This window comes from Hyaena hyaena, unplaced genomic scaffold, assembly GCF_003009895.1.
Source record: "Hyaena hyaena isolate Hyena2069 unplaced genomic scaffold, ASM300989v1 scaffold_320, whole genome shotgun sequence".
NCBI classification, from domain to species: Eukaryota; Metazoa; Chordata; class Mammalia; order Carnivora; family Hyaenidae; genus Hyaena; species Hyaena hyaena.
Genome location: NW_024080952.1, coordinates 514,422 through 541,924, shown reverse-complemented (window position 1 = coordinate 541,924; position 27,503 = coordinate 514,422). Strand labels below are relative to the sequence as shown.

Genomic DNA, 27,503 nt, shown 5'->3' with positions numbered 1-27,503 from the left:
GTAACACACATATTTAGTATTTATAAATATTTATATATGAAGTACACATTTTTTGCATCAACTATACCATTATACATATAAATGTTCTTTCCTCTGACTTAATTTTGGCAGAAATGAAAAGCTATCACACACAGGAAGGAAAAGAGATGGAATGAAGAACCGGGAGAGGAAGGCAGAAAAGAACAAGGGTGAAGAGGTAAGAAAGGGCAGCAGAGAGAATGATTCATCAACCAGTGTTAACATCCCCCAAGTTCTTAGGTTTGTGGGTCCTGGGAAGGATCATTTCCCTTCAATGGGCAGGAGGGTGTGAGGGCTAAACTCCAGAGGAACAGATTTCTGTGCCTGAGAAATGGTTTAGGGCTTCGCTGATGTAAACAGCAGAGGAGTCTGGGATGGGAGAAGCAAAGGCAAGAGAGGGCAGGGAGGTGTGGGGAGGGAAGCCTAACAGGTGACTGTGAGAAGAGGGTGTGGAAAACATGGACAAGGACATAGGCAGCTATTCGGAGGACTACACCGAAAAGGAGGATTTTAGCACAGTCTCACTCCGTGTTCTAAGGTGCAATTACTTCTGTCTTAGCTCTACAAAGTTAGGTCAGCAAAACCCTATGTTACCTCCTAAAACTTTTGCCATCCAATTAGTATTTCATTAGGACGTGTTCATAGGATGAGATGGGCTTTGGGGTGGAAGTTAGTTGTCTACAACTTCCATGGGGCAAGGGACAGGAGGAGGGAAAAGATGAAGAAAAAGAGGTCAAAACAACAGTCAACTAAATCTGCCATCATTTGATAATTTTAGCACATCTTTATGTATATCTCTTCCCAGTATTTTAGTGCACTTGCTCACCCAGAGAGAGGGCATTTGTCTACCTTCTAAAGCACTGTAAAAATTCAAAAGAATTTTGAGAGCTTCAGCTAGTGAGTCCCAGATCCAGATGGAACAAGCTCTTGGTTTGCTCTGCAAAGATGAGTCTGCCCAAACCCAAAATCAATCCTGAAAGATGTAAAGATACCTGCATGAGGCTTAAGATTCCAAACACAATGACATCTCTGAGAAAGAAAAATACCAAGACTCAATTTTAGTGTGTGCAATGAGTAAATAAACCCTACAGCTTACGGAAGGAAAATCTATAAGAAAATACAAATAGGTATAATTTAGAGATTAAGAATGAACACCATGGCTCCTCGATTCTGGCATAGTTTATCACAATGGGATATGACCCAAGCAGTATTTAGATTCGAATTGAAAATAGACGCCACGGGAAATCTAACAGAAGACACAAGTCATCGAAACTAACCCTCTCACAAAAATACTATAGTTCTGCATTATTCGGAATGGATGTTACACAATGTCGCCTCAAGTGTCTTTTTCGATAAAACTTTCCAGATCACATGTCTCATTTATTCACTACTCTTTTAAATGACTGGTTACACTATGCGAGGCTTTGGGATTTACAGCAAGCCCATCCAAACAGTAACAACTTGACAAACGGAATTATTATTCTTATCTTTCTTCTGGGCTCACTTCCACTGCATCTACTCCCAGAATGAGCTCTCCCTCCAACACCAAGTAGTGTCATTGTTTTTATTCTCTTCCTCATACCTTTATTCAATACTTATTTCTCCTTGCCTGCTGTTATTTTTTGTTAATTTTTTAAAGTTTATTTATTTTGAGAGAGAGAGAGGGCAGGGGAGGGGCAGAGAGAGAGGGAGACACAGAATCTGAAGTAGGCTCCAGGCTCTGAACTGTCAGCACAGAGCCCAATGCAGGGCTTGAACTCATAGACCATGAGATCATGACCTGAGTTGAAGTCGGACACTTAACCGACTGAGCCACCCAGGTGTCCTTCCTTGCCTGCTCTTACTGTTCATTCTTTAGGCATTGCCTACTATATCATAAGACCATTGGAGAAAAGATCTTTTATTCATCTTCCTTTTTGGCACAAAAGAAGGAATGAAGTCAGAATCAAGATAGGATAAGAAACTGATCACTGGCCATCCCACTAGAAAATTACTTCAACATCAAGTTCTCAACATGGATAATTCCAGGCACCAAACTGTACTGAATAGTTACCTTTTTCAAAAATGACTATATTAAAATATTCCTGAGATCTGCTGGTTTCTACTCTTAATTTTTTTTATATCTTTATTTTATTTTGAGAGACAGAGACAGAGAACGAGCGGGGGAGGGGCAGAGAAAGAGGGAGACATAGAATCTGATGCAGGCTCCAGGCTCTGAGCTGTCAGCACAGTCTGATACAGGGCGAGAACCCACAGACCATGAGAGCATGACCTGAGCTGAGTCAGATGCTTAACCGATTGAGCCACCCAGGTTTCTACTCTTAAATAAGGGTTGTTTTTTATTTGTTTGTTTGTTTTCTTAAAATTTTGCGGGGTATTGATTGTGGATGTAACTTCTGAGGTGGTGAGAAAACAGTACCAAGATTAGAAGTGACGCTTGCCAGCCAAATATTAGCAACATGTTTGACCATCTTCACAGCCACAGTATTTTTTTATGGTGAAGTTCTTTCTGGTATTGAATCTAAGCTGTTATAATGTAATATATGAGCTTACTTGTGGTCTTTTTAAAACCACTAAAAAGGGGACATCCTTTCCCTTCCTAAGAAGGGTACATTTCAGCCTAGGATTGCTATTAAGAGCAAATAATCAGCATCTTATTTGGGAAACCTCTCAGGCAAAATGCACTATATACAAGATATATGGCTTAAGACTCCATTAAGTTGTGTTCTGGTAAAAAAAAAAAAAAAAAAAAAAAAAAAGTGTGAACTTGTTTTAGCTTTATAACTTGTTTTACTGATGTGACATTACTGGTCGCCATTATTAATAATGCTATTCATTATATCTCCAGTTATAGTCACTCTCTTGACATTTTTAACATATTCTCTTATTTCTTCATCTTACAAAACACCAAGTTAACGTCCTGAAAAGAAATTAATTAGAGGAACTTAGAAGGACATCCAGATCATGCCTGATGAAAAGCCAAAATCAAAGTTCCACTGACATTCTAAGCACGAAACTTTCAAGTAAACTGGCTTCTTGGGCCAAATGTCTTCATATTTATTTTCCCATAAGTTTCCTTATTTATCATCCACACAAACATATGACTCTTGGGGTATGGGCAAGATAAGAAAACCAATGTGAGTTCAGACAGAATCCTCCACGGAGAGCAGGGGGTGCTTTCTATCTTGTTTATTTTCATATTCTCAGGTCCTGACACACTTCAGGTGCTCAAAAATACTTGCATCACAAATGACAACACTTAATGTTACTTATGGCTAAGTCAGCAATATATAATGGTGTATATCAGCTATTATATGTTATCATTAAATTGTAATAATTGAAGTAAGCCCTTGCACCGCATTGCACAACAGAGTAGCCACTAGCTACATTTGGCTACTGAGCTTGAAATGTAACTAATGAGACCATGGAAATAAATTTTTAATTTAATTTAATTTGTTTAGTTTCATTTAAATTTTAAAACTAATATTTGACTTCTCACTGGAAAACTTTCAGATACGCTTGGAAGAACTCAAGTGTGTGAATCGATTTTTTTCAGCTTTAAATTTTATAAACTCTAAGTAGAGATTGATTCCATCCAATGAAAACTTAGTGTCTGATTCACATGCGTTTTAAGTATAAAACATATACCAGATTTCTGAAATTTAGTAAAGAAAAAAAAGAATGTAAAAGCTCTCGTTAACAATTCTTTAAAAAAAATTTTTAACATTTATTCATTTTTAAGAGACACAGAGAGACAGAGCACGAGTAGGGGAGGGCAGAGAGAGAGGTAGACACTGAATCTGAAGCAAGCTCCAGGCTCTGAACTGTCAGCACAGAGCCCTACATGGGGCTTGAACCAACAAACTGTGAGATCATGTCCTGAGCTGAAGTAGGAAGCTTAACCAACTGAGCCACCCAGGCGCCCCTCATTAACAATTCTTTATATTGATTACATACTGGCATAATCATGGTAGTGGGCTGAATGACGCCTCCTCCCCAAAAGATAGGTCCTTGTCCTCACCCCCTGAATTTGTGAATATTACTTTATCTGCAAAACAAATGTGATTAAGAGTCTTGAGAGGAAAAAAAGGGGGGGGGGATCTCCAAATGAGACACCCTGGATTATATAGATGGGCCCTAATTCCAATGACAAGTGCCCTTTTAAGAGTGAAGCCAAGAGAGATGTGACAGAAAGAAGAGGAAGTAACAAGTAAAAGTAAGGAAACAAAGATTGGAGTGGTGTGGTCACAAGTCAAGGAACAGCCAGGAGAGGCTGAAAGACTCAAAGAAGGATTCTCCAGAGAGCCCACAGAGCATGGCCCGCATACACCTGGATTTTGAACGTCTGGTCTCCAGAACCATGAGATACTAAATTTCAATTGTGTTAAGCAACCCAATTTGTAATAGCTTGTTATAGCAGCCACAGGAAACCAATAAAATAATATTTTGGATATGTCGGGTAAAAATATTAAAATTCGTTTTACCTGTTTTCTTAAATGTTTTAAAATGTGGCTACTAGAACATTTTAAATTATATATATATGTCTCTCATTATATTTCTATGAGAATCCACTTCTCTAAAGCAAACTATAAGATATTGACTGTCTCTTCAAATGATATTTTTCCTGAAATTTCCATCTGTTAGGTCACCTAGGGAAGAAGAAGCTTAATGATCTTCTTTAATTCACAAAATGATGCAATGTTGGAATATGATCACTGTTCCTGGAATGTGCTTAATTCACATTTAGAAATTGATTCTTAATATTTAATTGATAGATTTCTCTATTCATTCAAAAATTTTAAGCTGGTAAGCCTAATTAATATATTAAATGAGAGAACTGGAATTTTTAAAGTTTCCAATAACATGAAATAAAGGTTGAAATCTATTAAGATGGAAAGTCACAGGGACAAATTTAAAGGCCACACTTGAGTCCACATAGCCAAATGTGAAAACAGAGACTTGAGATGTGTCTTCACTGTGGCATGTGTGAAAGAGACCTGGGGTTTTTTTTGTTTTTTGTTTTTTGTTTTACTGATAATAAACTCAATCTGAGTTGGCAAGGTGGTAGAGAGGCAGAAATAGCTATTGTGACCTTGGGCTATTTAAATAAAAATTGGGGTTCTACAGCTTATAGTCCTGTCCCAGTCCACAGCTGAACCATTTCATGTGACAATCAACTAGCCCTGAAAAGGGACATCCGAAGAGAAACATATTAAGATAGCTTTGCATCTGGAAGGCTCTTCTATGGAAGGCAAAATGACCTTGCTCTGTTCTCATCATAAGGTTTAAAACAATCTGGATATACTTCCCCAACGCCAGTTTCCTCAGGATTCTGCAAAGTAGCAGGGGATAGAAACCTAGCTAATATTTTTTAGCTTATCTGGTATTAAAACACTACCACAAAAGGTAACAAACTTTCCATGTCTCAGAGGAAATTCTAGAAAGTGCCTTCCATGGGGTCTGGGAATGTTATTGGTTTTCCTTATGAGTGACATCACAAGATAACTGTACCCTTTTCCAGAAACACGGTAAACACATGTGAGAGGACAGGACAGTGGTTAGGAGCATAGGCTATAGATTCAGACTGGCTGGGTTTGAATCCCAGCTCTGTCATTTACTAGCTGTGTGATACTGGGGAAATTCCATAATCTCTCTGAACTTCTTTTTCTTGACTTGAAAAAAAAAGGTAATAAGAGTTCTTACTTTCTCAGGTTATCGTCACAAGGTCTTACCATGGGCTATGGGCTTCAGGCCAACACCCACGTTCAAGGCCATAGGCCAAAGAGTCATGCCAGGGGTACAGACTATTGAAACTAGAAAAGAATTTCACTTTTGGTGGAGACCTGAAGGCAATATATGAATATTGTATAACATTTGATGGGGAGAAGAAGAAATGGTCTGTAGCTCATGAATTCCTAAAATTTCTTTTATTCATTCATTCAGCCAGTCAGTCAGTCAGTCAACAAATATTTCTGTTTTTAAAATTTATTTATTTTGAGAGAGAATACCAGCAGGGGAGGGGAGAGAGAGAGAGAGAGAGAGAGAGAGAGAGAGAGAGAGAGAGAGAATCCCAAGAGATTCTATGCTGTCAGCACAGAGCCTGATGTGGGACTTGAACTCAGAACCATGAGATCATTGCCTGAGCTGAAATCAAGAGTCAGACGCTTAACTGACTGAGCTACCCAGGCACCCCTGTCAACAAATATTTTGTAAGAGCTTTCTTATGCCCTATGATACATCAGAGAACAGACTTGATGAAAATCTCTGTCTTCTGGAACCTACATCCTGATGGGGAAAGACAAACATTACATTTAATAAATAAGTGAATGATACAGTACGCTAAAAGGCAACAAATGCTTTTGCAGAAAGTAGCATGGAGTTAGGAGGATCTAAAGATCTCAGAGGAGGGTGAAATAAATATAAATAAAGTAGTCGAGAGAGGTCCCAGGGAAGGTGATATTTGAGCAGACATTTGAAATAGGGCAAGAATGTATATCTCAAAGATGTCTGGGGAAGCATACTGCAGGCAGATAAGAGCCAATGAACATGGAAGTGTGCATCTTTGAAGGGATGGCAAAGAGGCCAGTATGCATTCAGGAGAAGGAGCAAAGACAGCAGTAGATGTCACCAAGGTAATGGGGGAAGATGAGGACACATTGTGTAGGGCCATAGAATCTTAACTTCAGAGAAATATGAAACCACTGAGAGTTTTGGAGAGATGAATGAAAGATCTGATTGACTTTTCAGTCTTTGCATCCACTCTTGCTTTCTCTGTGGAGAAAGGTGAAAGCAAAATACACATGGCCACAATACTCCAGCTGGTATTAAGGGTTTATTTCCTACAAACTAACACACTTCTTACTTACTTACCTAAGGCCCGTGATCTGTAGCAGAGCTAATTTCCTTTCTTTGAGATTTGCAGACCACTGGCCTTGAGGAGTGAATACCAGAACTTTCACAGGCCCCAGAGTCCAGCAAGTCTGTTTGACATGGCCTTGGCTTTCTGATTAGCCAAGCAATTTTTGCTAGCAAAGTGTTTTTCTTTCTTTTAGGTCACACAAATGATTTTATTGACCTCCATTTGTATATCTATAGGCCTTGCTCTCTGTAGAGTCTTCCTGTACATCACGAAATAAGAACCAGACTCCTTCACACAATCTCTAAACACTGAGATAATGTTTGTAGCCAGTACCATCGAGTCTGCACATGATGGAGAAGCACTGAAGGTCACCACACTCTCTTTACTGATTACCCTAATTCCCTTTTAAAAACCCTGAACCAGGCAGAAATCTCGGAATTGGTCTTTGGACAAGAGTTGTCTTTTCTTCAAGTGGCCAGCCTCCTAAACAAAGCTCATAAGCCTTTTCAATCAAACTCATCCCTTGAGTAATGATCTTTCTGGTGAGGACAGCCAAGTTTGGATTCAGTAACAACATCATGGGTTTCTGTAGCAACCCACCTCAGAGAAACAGTGGCTTGGGCCCAGGATAGCAGCAGTGGAGGTGGTAAGATATGATTGGATTCTAGGTATATTCTGAAATAAGGAGAGATCATTTTGCTGAGATTGAATGTAAGATATGGGAGAGATTCCAAGATTTTTGATGTGAAGAATGGGAAGGATGGAATTGCTATGAGCAGAGATCAAGAAAACTATGAATATAAGAGGTTTGGGGACAGCAGCAGATCTGTTTTATGATTAAAAGAATTTTAGTTAGGCCAGAGAACAAGTCCCAAGTTCAGCATGCCCCAAGTCAATATGATGGTAAGATCCAACCAGTGAATCAACAATCACTTGGCAAGGGGTATTTTGAGGCAAATAATGTGACTGATGACAGCTTGACTTGGATGATTGCTAAAGTAATTTCCAGCTCTTAAGTTACTTAGAAATGATATGAAAATTTTTAATACTATATGAAGGAGTGTATGTACGTGTGTGTGTGTGTGTGTGTGTGTGTGTAGCAAGGAGATAATCCACAAAGTCCTTTCAAATCTTGACAAAATAATTGGCTCAGCTTTATCTCACTTCTAAGAGGTGGGAGATCAGACATGAAAGCCAAGTTTCACAAAACTAACCCAGATTAGTTAGTGAGTATTGTCTTCCTGAACCATCCATGGGAAAGCAACACTTGCTAATGACATTGGGATAGAGAAAGCGATGATGGACCAAGCTAGTCTTCCTGTTTTTTTCTTTTCTTCCTTCTGATTCAGAGTAGAGAATTATGGCTTTTTCTTCCCATCAACACAGACTATTTCTTTGGCTAATCAGGAGAAACCTTGTTCCTTAAAAAACAGCTCTCAGGAAACCTAATTTACCCTAAAACAACATTTCTTCAGCTGAGGTCACTATGGATTACGAGAATGCTTTATAAAAGGAAGGGGAGAGGAATAATATTGCTGTACTTCTAGGGTTTGAAAATAAGTCATTTACCACCTAAAATTGCAGTGTTCTCTGCTATCACTTTTTTCTAGCTTCATTAATTTTTCCCTTCCAAAGTCAGCATCCACCCTCACAAGCCTTTGTCTTTTGCTGTCATAAAAGCATTTGTATGCATTAATCCATGACAAATGGGTGCACTTGATCCATAACTGATTCCTCTGCTTGACAACTAGAAACAGATATAGTACTGAAAATGAAAATAAGAAAAATTAAAAATACCTAGGATAATATAAAAATATCACCCACTTACTCAATACGCCCTATAAAAGCTTCATCTGAAAAAAAAAAAAAAACCCAGCAGCATCCCAGATAGTGTAGTAGTGAATGCTTTGACCTTTTATTCATTGGCGACCATTCTTAAAACTGAAAATCAGCTCACAGATTAAATTCCTACAAATGAGAGTGTAGGGAGGGAAGGAGAGAAAAGGAGCAAGCCAGAGCCTTAGGTGTTTGCTTGAGGAAAGAGACTGAGCGGAAGGAAAGGTCAGGAACTCACAGTGTCTCAAAGGTTTATTTCACATTCACTCAGCTGTGGAGTTGGCTGGTAACACCTACTTATTCAAAAGTCAGCTATGTGTAAACAAACAAAGCAAAACTGGATGGTTGGCATCACACTGTGCTTTGATCTGACTTTTTTTCTTTTTTTAACTCACTAACTGAATTATCCTCTTATTTATAGGCTGTTTGACTGAAGTTTCTGGAGCCTTCTCCAAATAGTGAAATAAGCTACGATGTGTCAGCTTGGATATCTGAGAGTGGAAGAGTACTGTAACAAAGAAAATATCATCTTCTAACCACTAAGGCATTTTATGTTTGGCATGAACGCTGTACATACACCCAAAATTGCGCACTTGTGGCCTTGTGGGCACATGGTAGGAATGCACCTTGGGGCCCCAAACCATCAGATTGAGCCATATGACCAGGGCTGGCCAATGACTTATGAGCAGAAGTGACCTGCATCACTTTCAGGCTAAAGTCTTTAGAATTTAAGATGACAAATACTATGTGAAGCTTCACTTCCAAATGTTCTATTATAATGACAACTCTCTTAATTAGCATTTTTATGCTGCTTTCTATTGATGAATAATACCATACCCAGAAGAAAGAACTTTCCACCAGATCTTATTCACACAAACAAGTACATCAATAGAGCTTTCTGCTTACAATAATAATAAACTACCCTTACTTGTTTTCAACAATTTAATTAAATACAATTAACTCTAGTTTGTTTTCGCAACCTATTAATGTCACAATTGAATATAAATAGACTCCTGAAAAGATTAAAATTAATAAATCCTTTACCCTACTGTAAAATTACTTCAATGCTCTGCTTGCCAGAAATATTTAACAGCAGTTTTGAAGTTTGTTAATGAGGACAGTAAAAAAGAGATAATAAAGTTTTATCAAATAACTGAGCAAGGCTTTTGTAAGGCTTTGACCTCTTCAGTTGAGAGCTCTCACCTGTTGGGTATAGTTCTTAAGAGACTCTGAAACACTAATTGCAAATTTATCATCCTCTTATATTATTCTTTAATCCATGTCTCTAACTATATAGGCTATCCCCCCCATGCTAACTCAGATTCCCTAGTATCTTAAAACATAAGAAACTAACCATGGCACTTTTTTTTTTGGTTTGGTTTGCTAATTCTCAAAATATGAGACACAATGATACTCAGGCAATCCTTAAAACACAAAGATATAATTTTGTATTAATAGTAGAAAATAGGGGGTACATGTATGAGTACACATAAATGGGATGAAACCTATGACCATTTAGGTAGTAATGTGTTTATCAGTATATTCCTGGGTTTCTTCCTATAGTTGATGGGCCCTATGAGAAAGAAGGGATGGGTTATTGTAAGAAGACAATTAGTGGAAAGAAAAAAACACTGGAGGAAATACAGTTAAATAGATTCAGATTTCTGTTGATTGGTGGCTCTTTTAATAGAGTTATAATAAGGATATAATGCATTCTGAGAATCACAAGGCACCAATGCTGACTTTAAGACTATTTCCCGCTAATGAGTTATTGGCCAGATGTTTAAATTAATTAACCAACTTCACTATTATGTGGCATCACACAGACTCTACCAAAACTTATTGATTAAAGCACCTTCATCAGTAATTACAGATAGAAATGCCATTGGAAGGAAAGATGCTATTAAGTATGACCTATTCATATGACTTAGCACCTTAGACATTACATAGAGATTATCTATAAAATCTATATCTTTAACCTGTGCTAAGTATATAGATTTTATTAACAAAAGACTCGGGTGTGATCATAAAATGAGTAAATTCAAGTTGTAAAATTTCTATGGGCATCCCTTTTTGTACAATAAACTATTAGGGATGTAAATGTTAGTATCAAGCTCTTCTCTGCCATCTTTGCATTGACATTCATATACTTACATGACAATATAAAGAGATACCATATGCTGGATATAGAATAGACATCACTCTATTCTTTATGCAACCTGCAAAGTGGGGATTTTATAAACATGGATCACCATTTATAGATGAGCTAAAGAGAGCTACACTGATTTGCCCACATTTACAGCTAATAGTGTAATAATGATAGAGGTGGGATGTAAACCCCTGGTTCACCTTGTACACCAACTTCTCCTATCTCTATATGTTCCTGTGCCAAGAGTAACTGGTAGCAAATAGTGGGAGGTTGGGTAAAATACCTGCAGGTATGTCAACTCTTTACCCAATTCTCAAAGATGTATGGAGATGCTATACTTACCTTGAGTTAAGGAGTACTTATCCTGTTGTGGGAAACTTTCCAAGTGCTATACATTTATTATCTTGACTATTTAAATTATTTCAATTGTTATTTGTAAATGGCCTACCTTGAGAGGTGAGTTAAATTACATACTAAAACAGTCTAGAACATTAATGGACAATATGTTTCATCTCAAAATTAAACAGATAAATCCATATAAGGCACTTTGCACAGAATGTGACATAATAGATGCTAAATGATGATTGTTTTGGGGTGGTTGTGTTTTTAATGTTTATTTTTTTGAGAGATTGTGCGTGCGTGTGCAGGGGCACACATGAGAGAGACTGCACGCGCGTGTGCCAAAGAGGGGGGATGGGGAGAGGGAGAGGAAGAGAGAGAATCCCAACCAGTCTGCACACTGTCAGCATGGAGCCGATGGGAGCCACCTGAGCCAAAATCAAGAGTCAGACACTTAACTGACTAAGCCCCCCGGGGGCCCAGGATGTGGCTATTTTTTAAATCACCTCTATCTCCTTTAACAACTCAATGATTGAAGCATTGTACCTAGAAGGATTCAGAGGTTCAATCTGGGTTGGTTAGCAATGTCTTCAATGATATAACCCATAGGAAGAGAGGGATCTGTATCAGGAATTTGCCACCACTAGCCATAGGGATATTTCTGGAACAAAGAGATTTATTTTGATGACAAGAGAAATTTAAAAGGGAGGCTTCAGAACCGATCATATAACCAATTTCTAATTAGCATGTTACTGGGCTATGGATCTAACAAGTTTAATGTGAAAGACAGCAAATTTCATACTTTAGCAAAACGACACTCCTAGAAATGATCAAACCACTTACCAGGAAGGTCAGCCCACATTACAGTCGTCTAGATAATTTATGAAGTCTCAATATGAGGAATACTAAAAAAGAATCTTATCAAAAACTTAAATTGCAATTAGGGAGCATTCTTTTCCAGTGTGAATGATTTATAACTTAATTTGAAGTAAAACAGAAAATCTACACAATGTACACTGAGTCTAATAAATGTAGATTTACCCTATATTGTTGCTTTGCTACGTAAAGTGCAAAAAGGATCTCCAATATCTAAAAAAATACATATATATACTAGAAGACTGTAAAAAAATACTTGAAACTGAGGTGTTGTTAACCCAGTAAGAGAGAGCACGCTTTCAGCCAGGCCTACCACACAAGCAAAATTAGGACTAAAGCATTACTTTGCTGCAAGACTCAAAATTATTTCATGATATAGCCACGCTAATGCCCTTAACACAGAAATTTGTTTTGTAATTTAAATTAACCAAGACTAGCTTATTGATATTCCTAAGTGCTAAAGTAGTACCTGGTTGTGATGGAAAGACTACCTGAGTGAGAGTCAGTGTCAAACCTAAGTTTTCACAATTCTGCAGTGTTTTGTACAGTGGAGGTAACAGTACCAACCACATAGGGTTGTGGTAGAGATTGAATGTCATATTATAAGAATCAGTCCATGTCAGGACCTACCCACAGCAGACTCTCAATAAAGTAAGTTGTAATTCAGAGGTCAGAAACATTCTCAACTGGCACTCCCAAGCTAGCTGACTTTGAACAAATAAAATGACTTAGTTTATATTTTTCATTGGCCCAATGGAAAGAAGATCTACCTCACGAGTTTAATGTAAGGACTCAATGAGACATCAAATTCTTAGGGTCATTCATTCATTCACTCATTCAGCAGGTTAGTTATTTGGTCCTCACCACATGGCAGACACTATGTCAGCTATTGCCAGAGGGCTCCCTACCCTCTCAGAGCTGACAATCTAGCAGGGAAAGTAGGGTTAAGCCAGCGATAATAAAGTGGCATCACTACCGTTACTGTGAAAGTGTAGTTCTCTGTACCTAGTCAGCAGTTATTTAATGATGAATATTAAATTAGTTGTATGTTAAAAATTATCATCCCCAGGCTTTGACTTAGAGATATGCAGTTTTCTCTTAATAAAATAACCAGACTTTTGAAGTCAACTGTAGTAGCATGTCTTTCTTATACAAAGGTGACAACAATTCAAAGATGTGAAAGGCCTCATGGGACTCACAGAATCTAGTCCAGAGTGCAGTTGCTTGGTTTTTCTTAGTTAACTGATTTGCTTTCCATAGAGACCTTAATTATTGATGCTGAGACTCTTTCCTTCCGTCTTACCTAGATCTCCACCTGTGACCATAGTCTACATTGATAAGGCAGCCCTTAGATTATAAAACGGTAACAAAGGAAAAGTAAATCTTGCTTTCCCTTTAACTGGAATAATATAAAGTTTCTCCAACCAGTTTAGGGCCAATAGCCATCTAAGTCACTAACCCACCATATCCCCACTAACTGCTCCAGGTTTACTTATTTTGTTCCTCCTAGCTGAACAGGCTACCCTCCATCCTCTCTTGCTAGCTGACTTCCTATCCAACATTCAAAGCCCAACACAAATCCCCGGCTTCATGAGGGCTTCCCAAATCCAGTCTGCTCAGAATAACTGGCTTTATGCTGTATGGTCATATAGTACACTGTTTGGTTAGAGCTCATATCATAAACCACTCAGCATCTTAGACCTAGAGATACAGAAGAATGGAGAAAGGAATAGAAAACTTCCAGAGGAAATAAAAAGAGAGTTTTGTAATTCTCACGAGTCGACAGAACTGTCTAAAGCTGCACTATCTTAAACAGCAGTTATGAGACACATGCAGCTATTTAAATTTTGATTTAATTGCAGTTTGGTTCATTGTTCTTTTTTTAAATAAAATGTTTCATAGCATGTACATTTTTGGATAGGAAACAGATTCCTGAGATGGTCAGTTAGTTAACCCACAATAGAGGTCAACAAAGACTCCCAACTTGCGCAACACTGACAATCAATGGATGGGTGGTGTTTGGAGAAGAGATTGAGAAAGATTCTGAAATCACATCCTGGCTTTGTGGGAATAATCACCGTGATTGATTACCTGGGCCCTGTGATAGATGGAGAGCTGGAGATTGGCAGCCTGTATGCCATAAATCTGCTCGTACTTCTAAACAGTCCTGGGAATAGCTGTCAAAAATGTTGCCCTACATGTGTTCACCCAGTGACCTAGTTTTTCAAGCACATGTCCGGTATATGGCATCTTGCATTTTCAGCAGCTAAAAACATATAAGAAGCTACAAAAACAATTCACCTAATAAGACCTCATCTGAGAAGTTTCCATAGCACCTTCTCTTGTCTTATATCTTAACATTTCAATGCAGAAAAAAAGTTTTATTTTTATTTTTGATTTTTTGCCATGTAACATATTTCTTAATTCAGAGTTACACATAGGGCTTCTCTAGTTACAATTTCTTCACTAAATATTTGTGTTCAGACTTTCCTGTCCACAGCACACCAAGTACATGAAATATCCAATTCTGACCTGTTTCCACTTTCCAGGGGAAAAATACCCAGTTCATAAATATTTGGAAAGATATACTTAAGAATCACTAATTATTTTTATAAAGTAAGATGACCCTATTAACAAGCTCATATATTATAAGATGATGTCCTGTGGTTCTAAAAACAAACCAAAAATGTTACTTATCTTGAGAATTATGTTATATAAGTTAACAGGCAGTATTAAACAATGCCACTATATAAGTGTCACTGTAGAAATAAGTTTGAAAGTGATTACATTTACATGTTTTCTAATATGGGTATAGGTTATTCATTTCTGAGCCATAATTCAAGAATGTCTTAAAGTCTCCTCTTGGGTAAATTTAAACTCCAAAACATGCAAATATGCATCCTTACAGACTATAGGATTAATGAAACAGTCCACAGCAAATTTAACTGATAATGTTGAAACTGAACCAACACTAATTTATAATTAAAAAGCAAAGACCACAGCAACTGAAAATCACTAACAACTCAAAGACTTAAGATACACTGGTAACAAATTATCCCTCCCAAAATTGCATGAATTCTAATTATTTGCATGCAGGCCCTTTGCAATGTTTCCAAAAGCTGGCAGCCAGTTAAAAAAATTTTTTTTTAGTGTCTTTATTTTATTTTGAGAGACAGAAAGTGAGGAGGGTCAGAGAGAGAGGAAGACACAGAATCTGAAGCAGCCTCCAGGCTCTGAGCTAAGCTCAGAGCCCAGTGCAGGGCTCGAACCCACAGAGTGTGAGATCATGACCTGAGCCAAAGTCGGATGCTTAACCAACTGAGCCACCCAGGAGCCCCAGGCAGCCAGTTTTCTTAATAGAATACTGAATTAAGGAAGCTCAGCAAACCTAGTTACATGTCATTCTAATAGAATGATAATTCAGTTGGTATACTAATAAGTAGACTATTCATATACAAAATGAATGCACATCAAATCTTAAAAGAATAAGAAAAGCAAAAACAAAAACCAACAAAAACCAAAAACAATGTTGAGTTTCACAATAAATTTATAACCTACTAATGGACTGCAGGCTAGATTTTGAAAACAGTGAAAAAGTACTAAAATTAAGGGTTTTATATAGGCAGTAGTACTCTGCCTGATGCTTACCTGCTTCATTACATTTGTAGATTACTCTTTCTGCCAAACTTTAACCTAAAGGAAAATTAATTTATCTTTTGCTAAGATTCAAATGAGACCTCTTTTTAGGACATTGGCTTCATCATACAAATGATCTTTGTTTATAAGATTCCCAGTGATATCTGTTAGTAGCTGTATACAAAATGCCTCAAGACTCAGTGGTTTAGGCATATTGGGTGTAAGTCAGGATAGGACAAAACTTCAGGCATAATTTTAATGCAGGCCAAGAGAGATATGCATATAAATCCTCCTTTTAGTTCCACTGCCTTCCCCTCTCTACCCTGCTTGCATAAAAGGATTTGGGAAATTCATTAGAAATCAAAAAATGTTGGAGTTGGAGATAATCTTGTCTGAGGTCTTACACTAACAGCCCGAAGATGGGATGGAGCCATGAGTCAAGCTTTGTTTGGCCCACCTGACATTTAAAAGATCAGGAAATTACACATAAAATTCTAAGTTCCCAGCTTGCTTTGAACTATCGGATGATCTGGTCACACTGAGCCCATCTAAGGCATAGCTAAGGAGGCAATGTGCCTTCTAGATTCACACGTGCTCTTGAACTGCTGCAGTTGTCACTAATTTGTAATGTCTGGCCCTCAGGCTGATCCAGTCATTTGGTTAACTGTCTGGTCTATGAAGGTATTTGCCTTGTCCATCTCTGATGGACAAGAATATACTTTGGTTTGCAGGATGCATCGATGGCTTCTTTGGGACTTCTATACACAATATGAAAATCAGTGTTTCCTTCTACCCTCTTATTGGAGGCTTGCAGTTGACAACTTATGGAAGATCTAAATGCTCCAGTGTCCTACCCCTACTCTGATGCTCCTTTCTCATTACCATTCCATGTAAAAAAAGGCTTAACATGGTGTTTTCCTACCAGTATATGCATTTTTAAAGAATGTAAAGTTCTTGCCTAGTTCAAAAAAAATGCTTATTGAATATTTGCACAACATTTATTCAGTGAGAAGTATAATATGCCATCCTGCTGACCCTAATCTAAGATATCTTATCAATTTCAAGAGCACTGAAGTGCTTTTTCCTCCCACTGTGAGGTAGCTCATCTAAACCTGGGAGCTGACATACTGTAGTCTCTTCAAAGCCTATGACTCAATCCATCCATTCTTCATCTACATGAGGGGGAAACAACAAAAAAAGCCCTTTGGATGTATACAGGCCCAGTTAGCTTGCATTTATTCTTGGGTAAAATAAAAGCATGCCTAAAAGAGTAGGTCTAGTAAAGACACAGTAAAGATACATATGGGTAATTGCATCAGCAGAACAATGACCTTGGTTGAGGATGGGGCTTTTCCTCCCTTCTAGACTCCAGGTGAGATTTGATTTGACTCCTTCCCTGCATGGAGGAAGAAACTGCCTAATGAATAGCCACATCATTCAGCATCTCCATCCATCTTCTGAGAGAAAATTGCTGTGATTATATCATTTGTCTTTTCTTTCTCTGAACCTTTATTATATAAAGATAGGGAAAGAGGAAATAGTGGGCCAACATGGTCTCCTAAGTGCTTTGAGGACATTATCTTCAGAAAATCCAATTAGTTTACACAAATTGTTAACAAAATAATTCATTTTCTTTTTACCTCAAAGAAAGGAAAAATTGCTGTCTGTTGTTATTTTCTCCCTGCTACAAAGATGAAGTGAATTTCTCTCTTGCTATCAAAACATTTGAGAGCAGAAGGCCTTTCCTTATTTGTTAAGTGAAGTTTCTCTTCAGTCCCTTAAGACCATGCTTATAATATTTTCTAAATCTGTAGGAAAAAAAATCCATGCTGTGACTGAAAACCTTAGGGATTTAATTTTGTACTACATCCATAAGCATATTCTTTGGATTATTTTGATTAATGGAAGTGCTGCCAAATATTAAACAGTGTCAATAGCTTCAGAAAGATATTGCACAAATACACACATACACACAGATACATAGGTTATACTGACGACTTAATATTTATACCACTCTCCATTTGAGGTATCTCTGAATTATAATCATGCACACATATACATATGCATCCATTCATTCACACACGCTCACACATAAGTAGTAACAATTGAGGGAGAGTTTCAAATTTTTCCGTAACATTCATTCCTTCTTCCTTTAATAATGTAACACATATTTTTTGGGCATGTATTATATGTCAAGTTCCTTACTAAGAGTGAGAGATAAGAAGATGAATAGCACAGGTTTCTAGGATTATTTTGGGTCACATTTCTCACATCGCCTGAATAAAAAAGTGTTTGGAAAATTTTAGTTAAACACAATTAGGTTTTCTATTTGCAAATATTTCCAGAACTGGTATATACATTATAGGCACTGCAAATCTCCAAGAGGAGAACATACGAGACAGTGAGTACTTCCCCAGCACTTAATAGCTTTTTTCCAAGGAGCATCTTGAGGGTACAGCGTTTTGTGAACTAGAAAATTCTGGCCTAGACATTTTATTGAATTAAGGCTCTAAAAAGGAAAAGGGCCTCATGATAATTTCCTACCTATTCATTTTACTTTCTCCTTAAACTGGGATCACTGTTCGATACATTTCTCTTTTTTTTTTTTTCAATTTTTAAAAGATGTTTATTTAGTTTTGAGAGAGAGAGACAGAGCGTGAGCAGGTGATGGGCCCAAGAGAGAAGGAGACATAGAATTGGAAGCAGGCTACAGGCTCTGAACTGTCAGCACAGAGTCCCTACACAGGGCTTGAACTCATGACCAATGAGATCATGACCTGAGGTCAGACACTTAACCGACTGAGCCATCCCAATACATTTAATTTTACCTTACCATAAACCCTCTACAGCTAATATTGTAAGCATTTTTTTCAAAAAGTAATATATACCCATATTAAAAACAAATTTAAATAAATACATAATTCTAGGAAATAAAAAGTCTAAGTCATTGTAGCCTACCACCAGGTTAAACTAACACTATACATGAAATGTTTATGCCCTTTCTGACATTTTTTATGCCTGTGCTAATATTTTTTCCAAAATTATTTTGAAACTGTGTATTTTGTTCCTTGGTTTTTTTTCACTCGGCAGTTTATCATGGACATCTTTCCTTACGAGTACATATAAATCCATCTCCTCCTTTCCAGTGGCTACATTGAATCCCACTGTTCAGGTGTACAATGACTTACTCTACCAATCTCCTTTTGATGGAGACCAAACCCTCCTCTACTTATTTGCATTAAATTAACAAAATCTTAACATATACTTTTATAAACCTGTCCACTCATTTTCTTAGGATACACATTTCAAAATGGAATAATGTAGGATTTGTACATTTTATACCTTGGGAGACACTGCCAAAGTGTTGTCCAAAAAATGGTATACCAATGTTATGCGATCAAACTTTGAGATTTTCACACAGCTTAAACCTGGATGAGTTTTTCAAAAAGTTGAAGTTACCATCTTAAATGAGCTTTAAGAAATTAACAATCAAAGGCTAATATTCATTGGCATCACTTCTAAATATTTGTTTGCAGTGTGGTATAATATCTATTTTTCTTAACTATGAATTGAAGCCATAGGCTTGAGCTCACATAAGTAACACTATTTACACAGCAGTGTAATAATTCTCTTATGAATTCATGGGATTGACAGGAAATATTTATTTGCATCTCTACTTGGCTTTAATAATTTCAAGTCTTATCAAATGTCCATAGCGGCACTCTGACTCTGAGACAAGGTCAATATCATCAATCAGATGATCAATGGATTATCACTAGCACCAGCTGACACCAAATAACAACCTGTCTGCTCTAATCCTTAGGTCAATTCACTACACTTAGCAATCTGGTACTGGCACAAATTCTTAAAAAGCCAACATGCAACCACTGTTGCTCTGACAATTTCTTTTATATTATTATTGTAAGAAAATCCTACATTGTAATGTGCATGGTGTTCTAATGTATATTCCATAAGCATTTAATTCAATAAAGTAATACTAAATAGTAAGGTGAAAATAAGTATAAGATATACAGGAAAGCTTTTTAATATTTTAACCAGAAAATTACACTTAACTAGATGGTGATATTCACTATACAATAATTAAGTCATAAATGAATACCTCTAAGTACATACTTTGCTGAATATAGTTTTAAATCAGGCCAAGTATGAGTTACATAGACAATTCTATTAAGTGTAATCTTTCTATATATCGTTTCCATATACACCTGTCAATACAATAGCAGCTACGCAAGAATAAATGATTCATTAGACACTCATAACTTCTTGTCTCATGTAATTTGTCTTTATAATTTTAAATTATGAAAGAATCCCAAGGATCTTTTCTTACTAAAGTATTTTGAAGTGATCCATATTTTATTAAGTTTCAAGAACAACCCCCCACACACCTACCCACACACTCAAAATTAAGTAACCATTAAAATTACTGTCATAATTCACATATCCATAAGGGAGAAAAACTAATTCTAAATTTAGATAGTTACATCCAGCAAACCATTCATCCTTTTTTACCTGTTACACAATAACTGATGATTATAAAGAGCTGAAGTTGTCTTTTTTAATTATCTAAAACAAGGGAACATCACTTTTGGGTTTTCATTGTTTAGTCTTCCTTTATAAAGTTGTGTGTGTGTGTGTGTGTGTGTGTGTGTGTGTGTGTGTGTGTGTGTATGTGTGTGTGTGTTGAAGGGCACGGATATTCTTCAAGTTCTTATGGCAATTTCCTACATCGTTACCAAAACAAAAACTTGGTTTAACCGAATATTAAATCACTGTGAAATCTGTTAATCTATAGCACATTTTACACATTTGTGTACTTTTAAAATTCACTTCCATTTGATGGACTGTTTTAATCCTCCTTAACTAGTGAGTAAGTGAAAATAAATGGTATATTCCTAATACTACAAATAGGAAAAATAGAAAGTACTTTGGGTCTACAGGGAAATCTATTAAAATCTGTCCGTTTTCCAGTTAACATATTCTCATTCTGTTTGTGTACTAACCCACTGCATTGAGAAGACAGATCTCAAATTCACGGCCTCACAAAAACATTGTCCTGATTTCATGTTTTGACAGCAGAAATTGGCCCAAATCTCTAACCATTTCCCCTACAGGACCCGGGCTGGCTGGTGCCATCCAGGTGCGGCACAGTCTGACAAGGGGAACATCGCGTCAAATTCCACTCATCTGTCAGTGTAGTGGATTATTTCTTGAGAGACTGAAATTGGCTGCTTAGGATGGGAACACCATCAATCTTACTGGGTAGGGGATGGTAAAGAGGCTGCTGGTAAGAGGCTGGCAAGAGAGGGACCAGCCGTTCCTAAGCAGGTGAGGAGGCAGCTGTAAAGCCTTCCCTCTCCCCCCATTCAGGGCTCTGAGGGAAAGATTTGTCATTTTTCACATTTCCCCGATACTTGGTATGCATGCAGTGTCCGCCTGCTCCTGCTTTATGAAAGAGGTGATTTTTCAAGCTTAGGCAAATGGGGCAAAGCTCAGGGTCTGCCTGGTGTCTCATTTTTTCTCATCATGTCACTTGTTTTAACTGATTTGAGAAAATGAGATTATGTTTTTCCTTTTTGCTCATTTATCCAGCTATTTATTTATTTATTTGCTCATTTGGGGTGGATTGCCACAGAAAACTGGCCCTGATTTCTCTCTTGTTTTCATACACATTTCATTAGTGTCCCTGAAGATTTAAGACCCACAAAGGGAAACATCACAACTCTCATCAAAAAAAGCATATATTTACTCTTAAAATCAAAACAGATTGTATTAAAGGAGATTGTATTTCTGACTGAAATAATCTAGAATATTGCTATGTCCAAGATCTATCGCTTTAATCTTTGCAGCTATTGTTGAAAACCCAAGAAAGTTGAATCAGCCTATTACATAGAACGATTGGACTTTCAGTCAGATATCATTTGAATCTTTCTGCATCCAGAGAGGAGTATATATAGTTTCTTAATTTCATCAATGAATCTGAAATGGATCTCAAATGTGTAAGCACTTTGGGTTGAAACTGGTTTTGGTGCTAGAATTTCTTAGGTTATTTGACATCCGGATCAACCATGCATTGGTGATAATAAGCAATTTCTATGAGCAGACAATGGAGAAAATAAACATTGAGTTTAATTTTAGTCAGAATTTAATGATGTGTTTCTCACTGTAAGATTATAATATTTTGATAACAAGCCCCATAAGGATTTGCATTTACTTATTACAGGTAGCATAGTCATAACCCCCGACCAAAAAAATCTCATGTATTAACTGATTAACAGAGATAGTCCAAGTGAAAGCTCACTGCAAAGTGTACTATATTACATAACTCTACAAATTGAGTGAAACAGACACACGCATTTGGTTGATATATTCTAGCCAGGTATCAAATAGTTAAAAAAAAAAATTCACAAGATTAAAACAAGATTTTTGTCCTACATGGATTATTCGCTGTGTGAACAGCAAAACTTCACTCATTCAACATGTCTGACAAGTACCTTTGTGGTCTATTAAGTCGAGATGTCAGTAATTACTGATGCTTATGAAGGGCTTCACAGTTTGCAAAGCACTTTCACAGTGATGGTTTTATATACACCCCACAATATCCCTAAACGGAAAACCGGCTCAGAGAAGAAAAGTGACTTTCCCAAGGTCATGCCACTAATGTTGAGTAACAGAGATGAGGGACTCCTCTTGGTCTTGAGCTCCAGCATCGCCAAGGGCACCACCCACCAGCTCTGCCACGGCCACTCTTCAGAATAGGTTTGCAATTTAAAGGTGTCTGTGGATCAACGCAACTTGCAAGTTTTCACAAATTGAGAAAAACTATTCAGACCTCCTCAGAGAGGCTACCTGGCATGACTATTCCGTGCCCTGGGAGGCATTATCCCCTCCTGGGAAACAGGCCAGGGAGGTGACATCAGACCATCCTGACTTCCAATGGCAGTTATTGGCTGTGCCTTCTCACTCAAGTCACTTGATCCCTCAGAACTTTGGTCTCCCGGGCAACAGATGGATGGAGGGCGGGGGAGGGGGAGGAGGGAGGCTTTATGTTTGGGGAGGGGGTAGTATGGGGGAATAACCTACTTGTATAAGGACTAAGACAACGTGAGGGTGTGCCTAAACACTCACAGTGGTTATGTTTTTTAGGAATTCTTATTGTTAAGTATTACAATGAATGAAGGTTTCCCGCGTTATTTGTATGACGGTAACAAGTCAAGGGCGTTTTTGCCACAACAGACTGGTGGTGAACTGACCCACTCAAAGGTCCCAAAACCTGTGTTTGTTCTTCCCCCACCTCGGCACGGAAGCCTGGGAGTCTGGCGGTACGCGCTCCGGGTTCAGGACCCACGAGGCAGAAATACAAGCGCGCGGCAGGGGCGGCCGCGCGGTTTCCATGCCCACCTGCAGGGGGACCAGCGCCTGCTCGCCTTGCCTCCCGGAACAGGGCGTGGGGACTGAGGGTGGCTGGGGCCCAGGCGCAGCCCGGGGTTCAGGCCGCCTCCGACCCCTCCTCCCGCCCTCTCCCCCCGCCCCCCTTCGCCCGGGGGTGGTCCGGGCTCCTGCAGCGAACCCACTGGCGCGAGCTCCCCTGCAGCCGGGTGCGGGCGCGCGGGAGGACCCAGGGCTGCACCCTCGCGCGTTGCATCCTGCCCGCAGCCTGCAGTCAGAGCCCGGGGAGGCAGCCAGCAGCGCCCCGGGAGATGGTGCTGGACGACTGTGCCGAGGAGCCCAGGATTGGTGCCCAGGCCGGCTGCGGAGCCAGGGATAGGCAAAGGCGTGGACGCCGGACGCAGCTGGAAGGAGCCAAGCTGAACGTTTGGGAGGAGGCCAGGAAGGAATTTGGAGAGGGGCCGGAGGGCTGGGAGCGGTTCAGAACGGAGGATCTGGAGCCTGCCGCGTAACTAGTCCCTGGAGCCCGGACTGGACTGACTGGGCGATGGTGGAGGGGGTTGGGGAGGAGGCGCAGGTGGAGGGTGGAGTAAACGAACGCAAAGGCCGAAATTAAACAGAATATGGAAAGAACTCTTTTCAGTCAACCAGTGAGGGTAAGGACAAATCGAGCTGGGGGACAGTAATGAGAATGGCAAAGAAGGAGGAAAAAAAAAAAAAAAAAGTCCAGACCGAAGAGTGAGGCCGTGGAATGATAAGAAATATACTTTAAACAGAAAGGCAAAGAAAGAAAAATGCATCTGGAAAGCACAATTCAATATACGGGGGAAAAAAATCAGGCTAACGGGAACTTGTTCCTGGAAGTGCCAAGAAAGAGAGAGAAAGGAAAAAAATAAAAAGCCGCCGAACAAAGTGGAAGAACAGAAAGTGAAGGGAGAAAGGAAAGGAGACAAAATAAACCAGGCAAGAAATAGTAAGTTATTTTTAAATTTCTTTTTCATTGACAAATTCCTTCCAAAGTTAATTTTAGCACATACGTCCCCCCCAAATTCTGAGCCACATACACACTGACATTAGAGTATGTGCGCTTAGGTAGGATATCCCAGGAATACATACACATTACGTTATTGGTAGCAAAGATCAGGTTTTGCCTGTCTAAAAATTCCTCAAGTCCGGCAAGTTATCCCACCTTGTGCAGAATATGTTGCTCTTGGCCAAAGTACCCCCCAAAAACGTGACTTTTACTTTTTAAGGTGTGAGGAAGAGGGTAGGGAGACTCTAAGAGAAGACCTTTTAGTTTTTTGTTTTCCTGAGAAATTAACAGAAATACCTCTAAGGCATTGTAGTATCACCCTCACCTTTCGCCCCCAGCATCCGGTCAACAATATGCCTTGGAATTCAGACGCAAGCTGCCCGCATTATAGCACTTTCTGTCACTTACATTCAGCCATCTGTTAAGGTGACAGCGGCGAGACTGGAGGCTGCATTGGAGCCAGCTTCGACTTACCTGGTCTGTGCAGGTGGTGCTGCTGGAAGGTGTGCTGAAGGGTTCCATGGCACAGGAGCACCGCACAAGCACTTATCCACAAATACAGGACCCAGGACATCGCAGAGACCATTGCCATTCTCTAAAGACAACATGAGACAGCAAGGATTACCCCCAGCTTCAAGCCCCCAGCTCAGTCAGTCCCACTGATGAAAGAAGGGGTGTCTCAGACGTCATGTCCCTTTTGCTACTTTGCTGGCTGGAATTAATAACCCAGCAGAGGTCATGCCACGAAGTAGGACTGAGGGAAAGCTCTCTCCAAGAGATCATGAATTCTTTTTGAAATTCTGCAAAACCAAACTCCAAGGATTGCCAACACACAGAAATAAATTCAGGGTTTTGCCTTCGGGTTAGGCAGTTTGCAACATAGTATCCTGACTATACATCCTGTTTTACGCAATGATCTTTAAACTATAGTTATTCCAGGCATTGAAAAGCTGCAGACTCCTGTTCCTTCTAACTTCATTGTAAGTCTGACATAAGCCTGAAAAGGAAAGAGTGGATTCTTTTTTTTTTTTTTTTTAATTCTACAGTCATGAATTTTTAATCATTCTGCTGTCTTCTAAACTAAGTAATCATTTCTCAGAGGCATGTTGTAATCTCCTGATAGAACCTGTCTTTCTGGCTGGACTTAAAATCAGAAAGAATTGTCTTCAGCCAGAATGAGTTTCAGATGCAAGATCTATGCTTCTATCCTAGAGTGAGGCATAATTTACAATGTTGCTTTGCCTCCTAAGATCCCATTGTGGCATGTGTTGTGTAGTGGTGATGAATATGCATATACAGGTGGTGTATGTATTTATGGATGAACATATACCTTTTCTCAGGCGCTGAAACTTTGACAGCCTTATCTGCACCTATAAGGATCTTAGGAGCTACAAAGACTCAACTGCGCTACATATTGTCCAATTTCTCAAACAACACCTTATGCTGCATTTCATATTGCCAAATTAATCAAACTTGAAGCATCGTCCTTACTCAGGCAGTGATATGGAAGCATTTTTCTCTACAAGAATCCAGTTAAGTGTATGCTTTTCTCTTAGAGAGAGCTTCAGAACCCAGATTGTTCCTTTTAAACATTTTCTACTGTCAAATTACACCCTACAAGTGTTTCAACGATACATTTAAAATCTGCTAGTGACCTCCCAATGTGGTTTCTTTATTCATGGAAATTGGCACTCTTTCAAAAACTGTGATGTTCAGAAAGCAGAAAGATACAAATATATATGTATGTATATGTATATACAGACATAATACAAGATAATTTATGGGCTTTAGGAGAGAGATGCAGTCTTGAAGGGTTTAGGACTATAATAGACAAACGGTGACAACCGTAATTAAGTCCAAAGTAGGAAAACATTATTTGCAACAGCATGGTGCCTTTCATGCCTCACTCTGTGATTCAGATGGACCATTCACTTTATAATTACTTTCACTGCCCACTGTTTACTTTTGTAGACAACAGATTTAGCCTCATTGTCTTCATAACTATCAGTATAATATAGATGCATTCTCTTCAGCAGAGATAAATAGCAACACCCCTTCTGTGAATCTTGAAGTGAATGCGTTTGGGGGCCTTTTTCAAATACCCTGCAAATTACAGAAAGACAAAATAGAGGTGGCTGTGGCATGCATTGCCTACTTGTGAATTTCAGTTAAAATGCACTAGGAATTCATCTCAACTTTCAAAAAGCCAACCACAATCAAAACTTAACAGTTTTTCAATGACTGCTTTCTCTTGCTCATTTCTTCCCACACATATATTTTAGCACTTAAAAAGATTCCTGTGACTTCACATTTTCAGTATTTTCCTTCTTTTTCCTTTTTTTATTTAACTTTCTTTAATTCTTAGCATCACTTCCAAGGTTCGTGCATATCACTCTCGTTGCTTACTCTCTTACCAAGAGCTTGTCTCTATGTTAATAAGTGTGTTCCACCAAATAATGCATCCAGCCGTACATAGTTCCCTACATATGACTGAACAGGTTACAAATCTGCTTTCTGAATCTTAAATCCTTAAAGAGTCTTCTTACCTGAAAAATCCAGCCAAGAGCAGAGTACTCTATTAGTGTTCATTGGAAAGCTCTAACACTTTCTAAAATCCATCTGTGCACAATTGGAGATTTTAAGAAAAAAAAAAAAAAGAGCTTCCCAATAATCTTCTTTATCAGGATTAAAAAATATGTTTTTTCTTCCGATGCTATTTCCACAGTAAAGAAGACATCGGGCGCATTCAGACTGTATTGTCAGAAAAGGAGCCAAGGTTTGAGGGGTGGAAACCTTGTCATTTTCACCTTTAAATCATCTCCTGGCGTCACCTCTGCCTGATGAGACCTTTGAAGGGATGGTGGAATAATGTGCAGTTTCCTGATGAGAATCAGTTTACAGTTAATGATAGACCATCCCCAGTCCCGTGCATTCAGGGAAGAGTAAGGCAGCAAAATGTAGGAGCAGCGCTGCTATACGGTGCTGTAAGTAGCAGTAGTCTGGTAGTCTGTTTCGATACATCCCTCCTCTGTAAAGTATCACATGTCTTAAAGTGACATTACCCTCTATTACAGCTACAGTGAATTGAAATGCCTGCCCACTAACTCTTCAACAACTCAAGCTGCACTTTAACACTGTACTGCCTGGTATGTTATGTAGAGCTCTTACTGATGCTGTTCATTTGCCAAAAGAGTAAAGAGGGAATGAGAAACAAAAGAAAAAGCATTCTGCAAAATATTGATAGTGTTAATGGGTGTTAGACTTGTAACAATAAACTCGAAAGTGAACTGCGAGCCATTTCTTACCTCTTCATGTTCTTTGAACCAGTACATTAACCAAAAATATTGTTA

At 38.6% G+C, this 27,503-nt stretch overlaps 1 protein-coding gene across 1 annotated transcript in view; it reads right to left on the bottom strand.

Moving 5' to 3' along the window:
• TAFA1 (TAFA chemokine like family member 1) overlaps positions 1 to 27,140 on the bottom strand; it is a 501,607-nt gene extending 474,467 nt beyond the window's left edge. Inside the window, exons 1-2 of the mRNA XM_039248856.1 lie at positions 26,700 to 27,140; positions 24,628 to 24,748 (exon numbers count right to left, since the gene is read on the bottom strand). Coding sequence (XP_039104787.1) covers positions 24,628 to 24,745 — 118 coding nt within the window. The 5' untranslated portion in view covers positions 24,746 to 24,748; positions 26,700 to 27,140. The remainder of the gene's footprint in view (positions 1 to 24,627; positions 24,749 to 26,699) is intronic.
• Between the last annotated feature and the right edge of the window lie 363 nt (positions 27,141 to 27,503).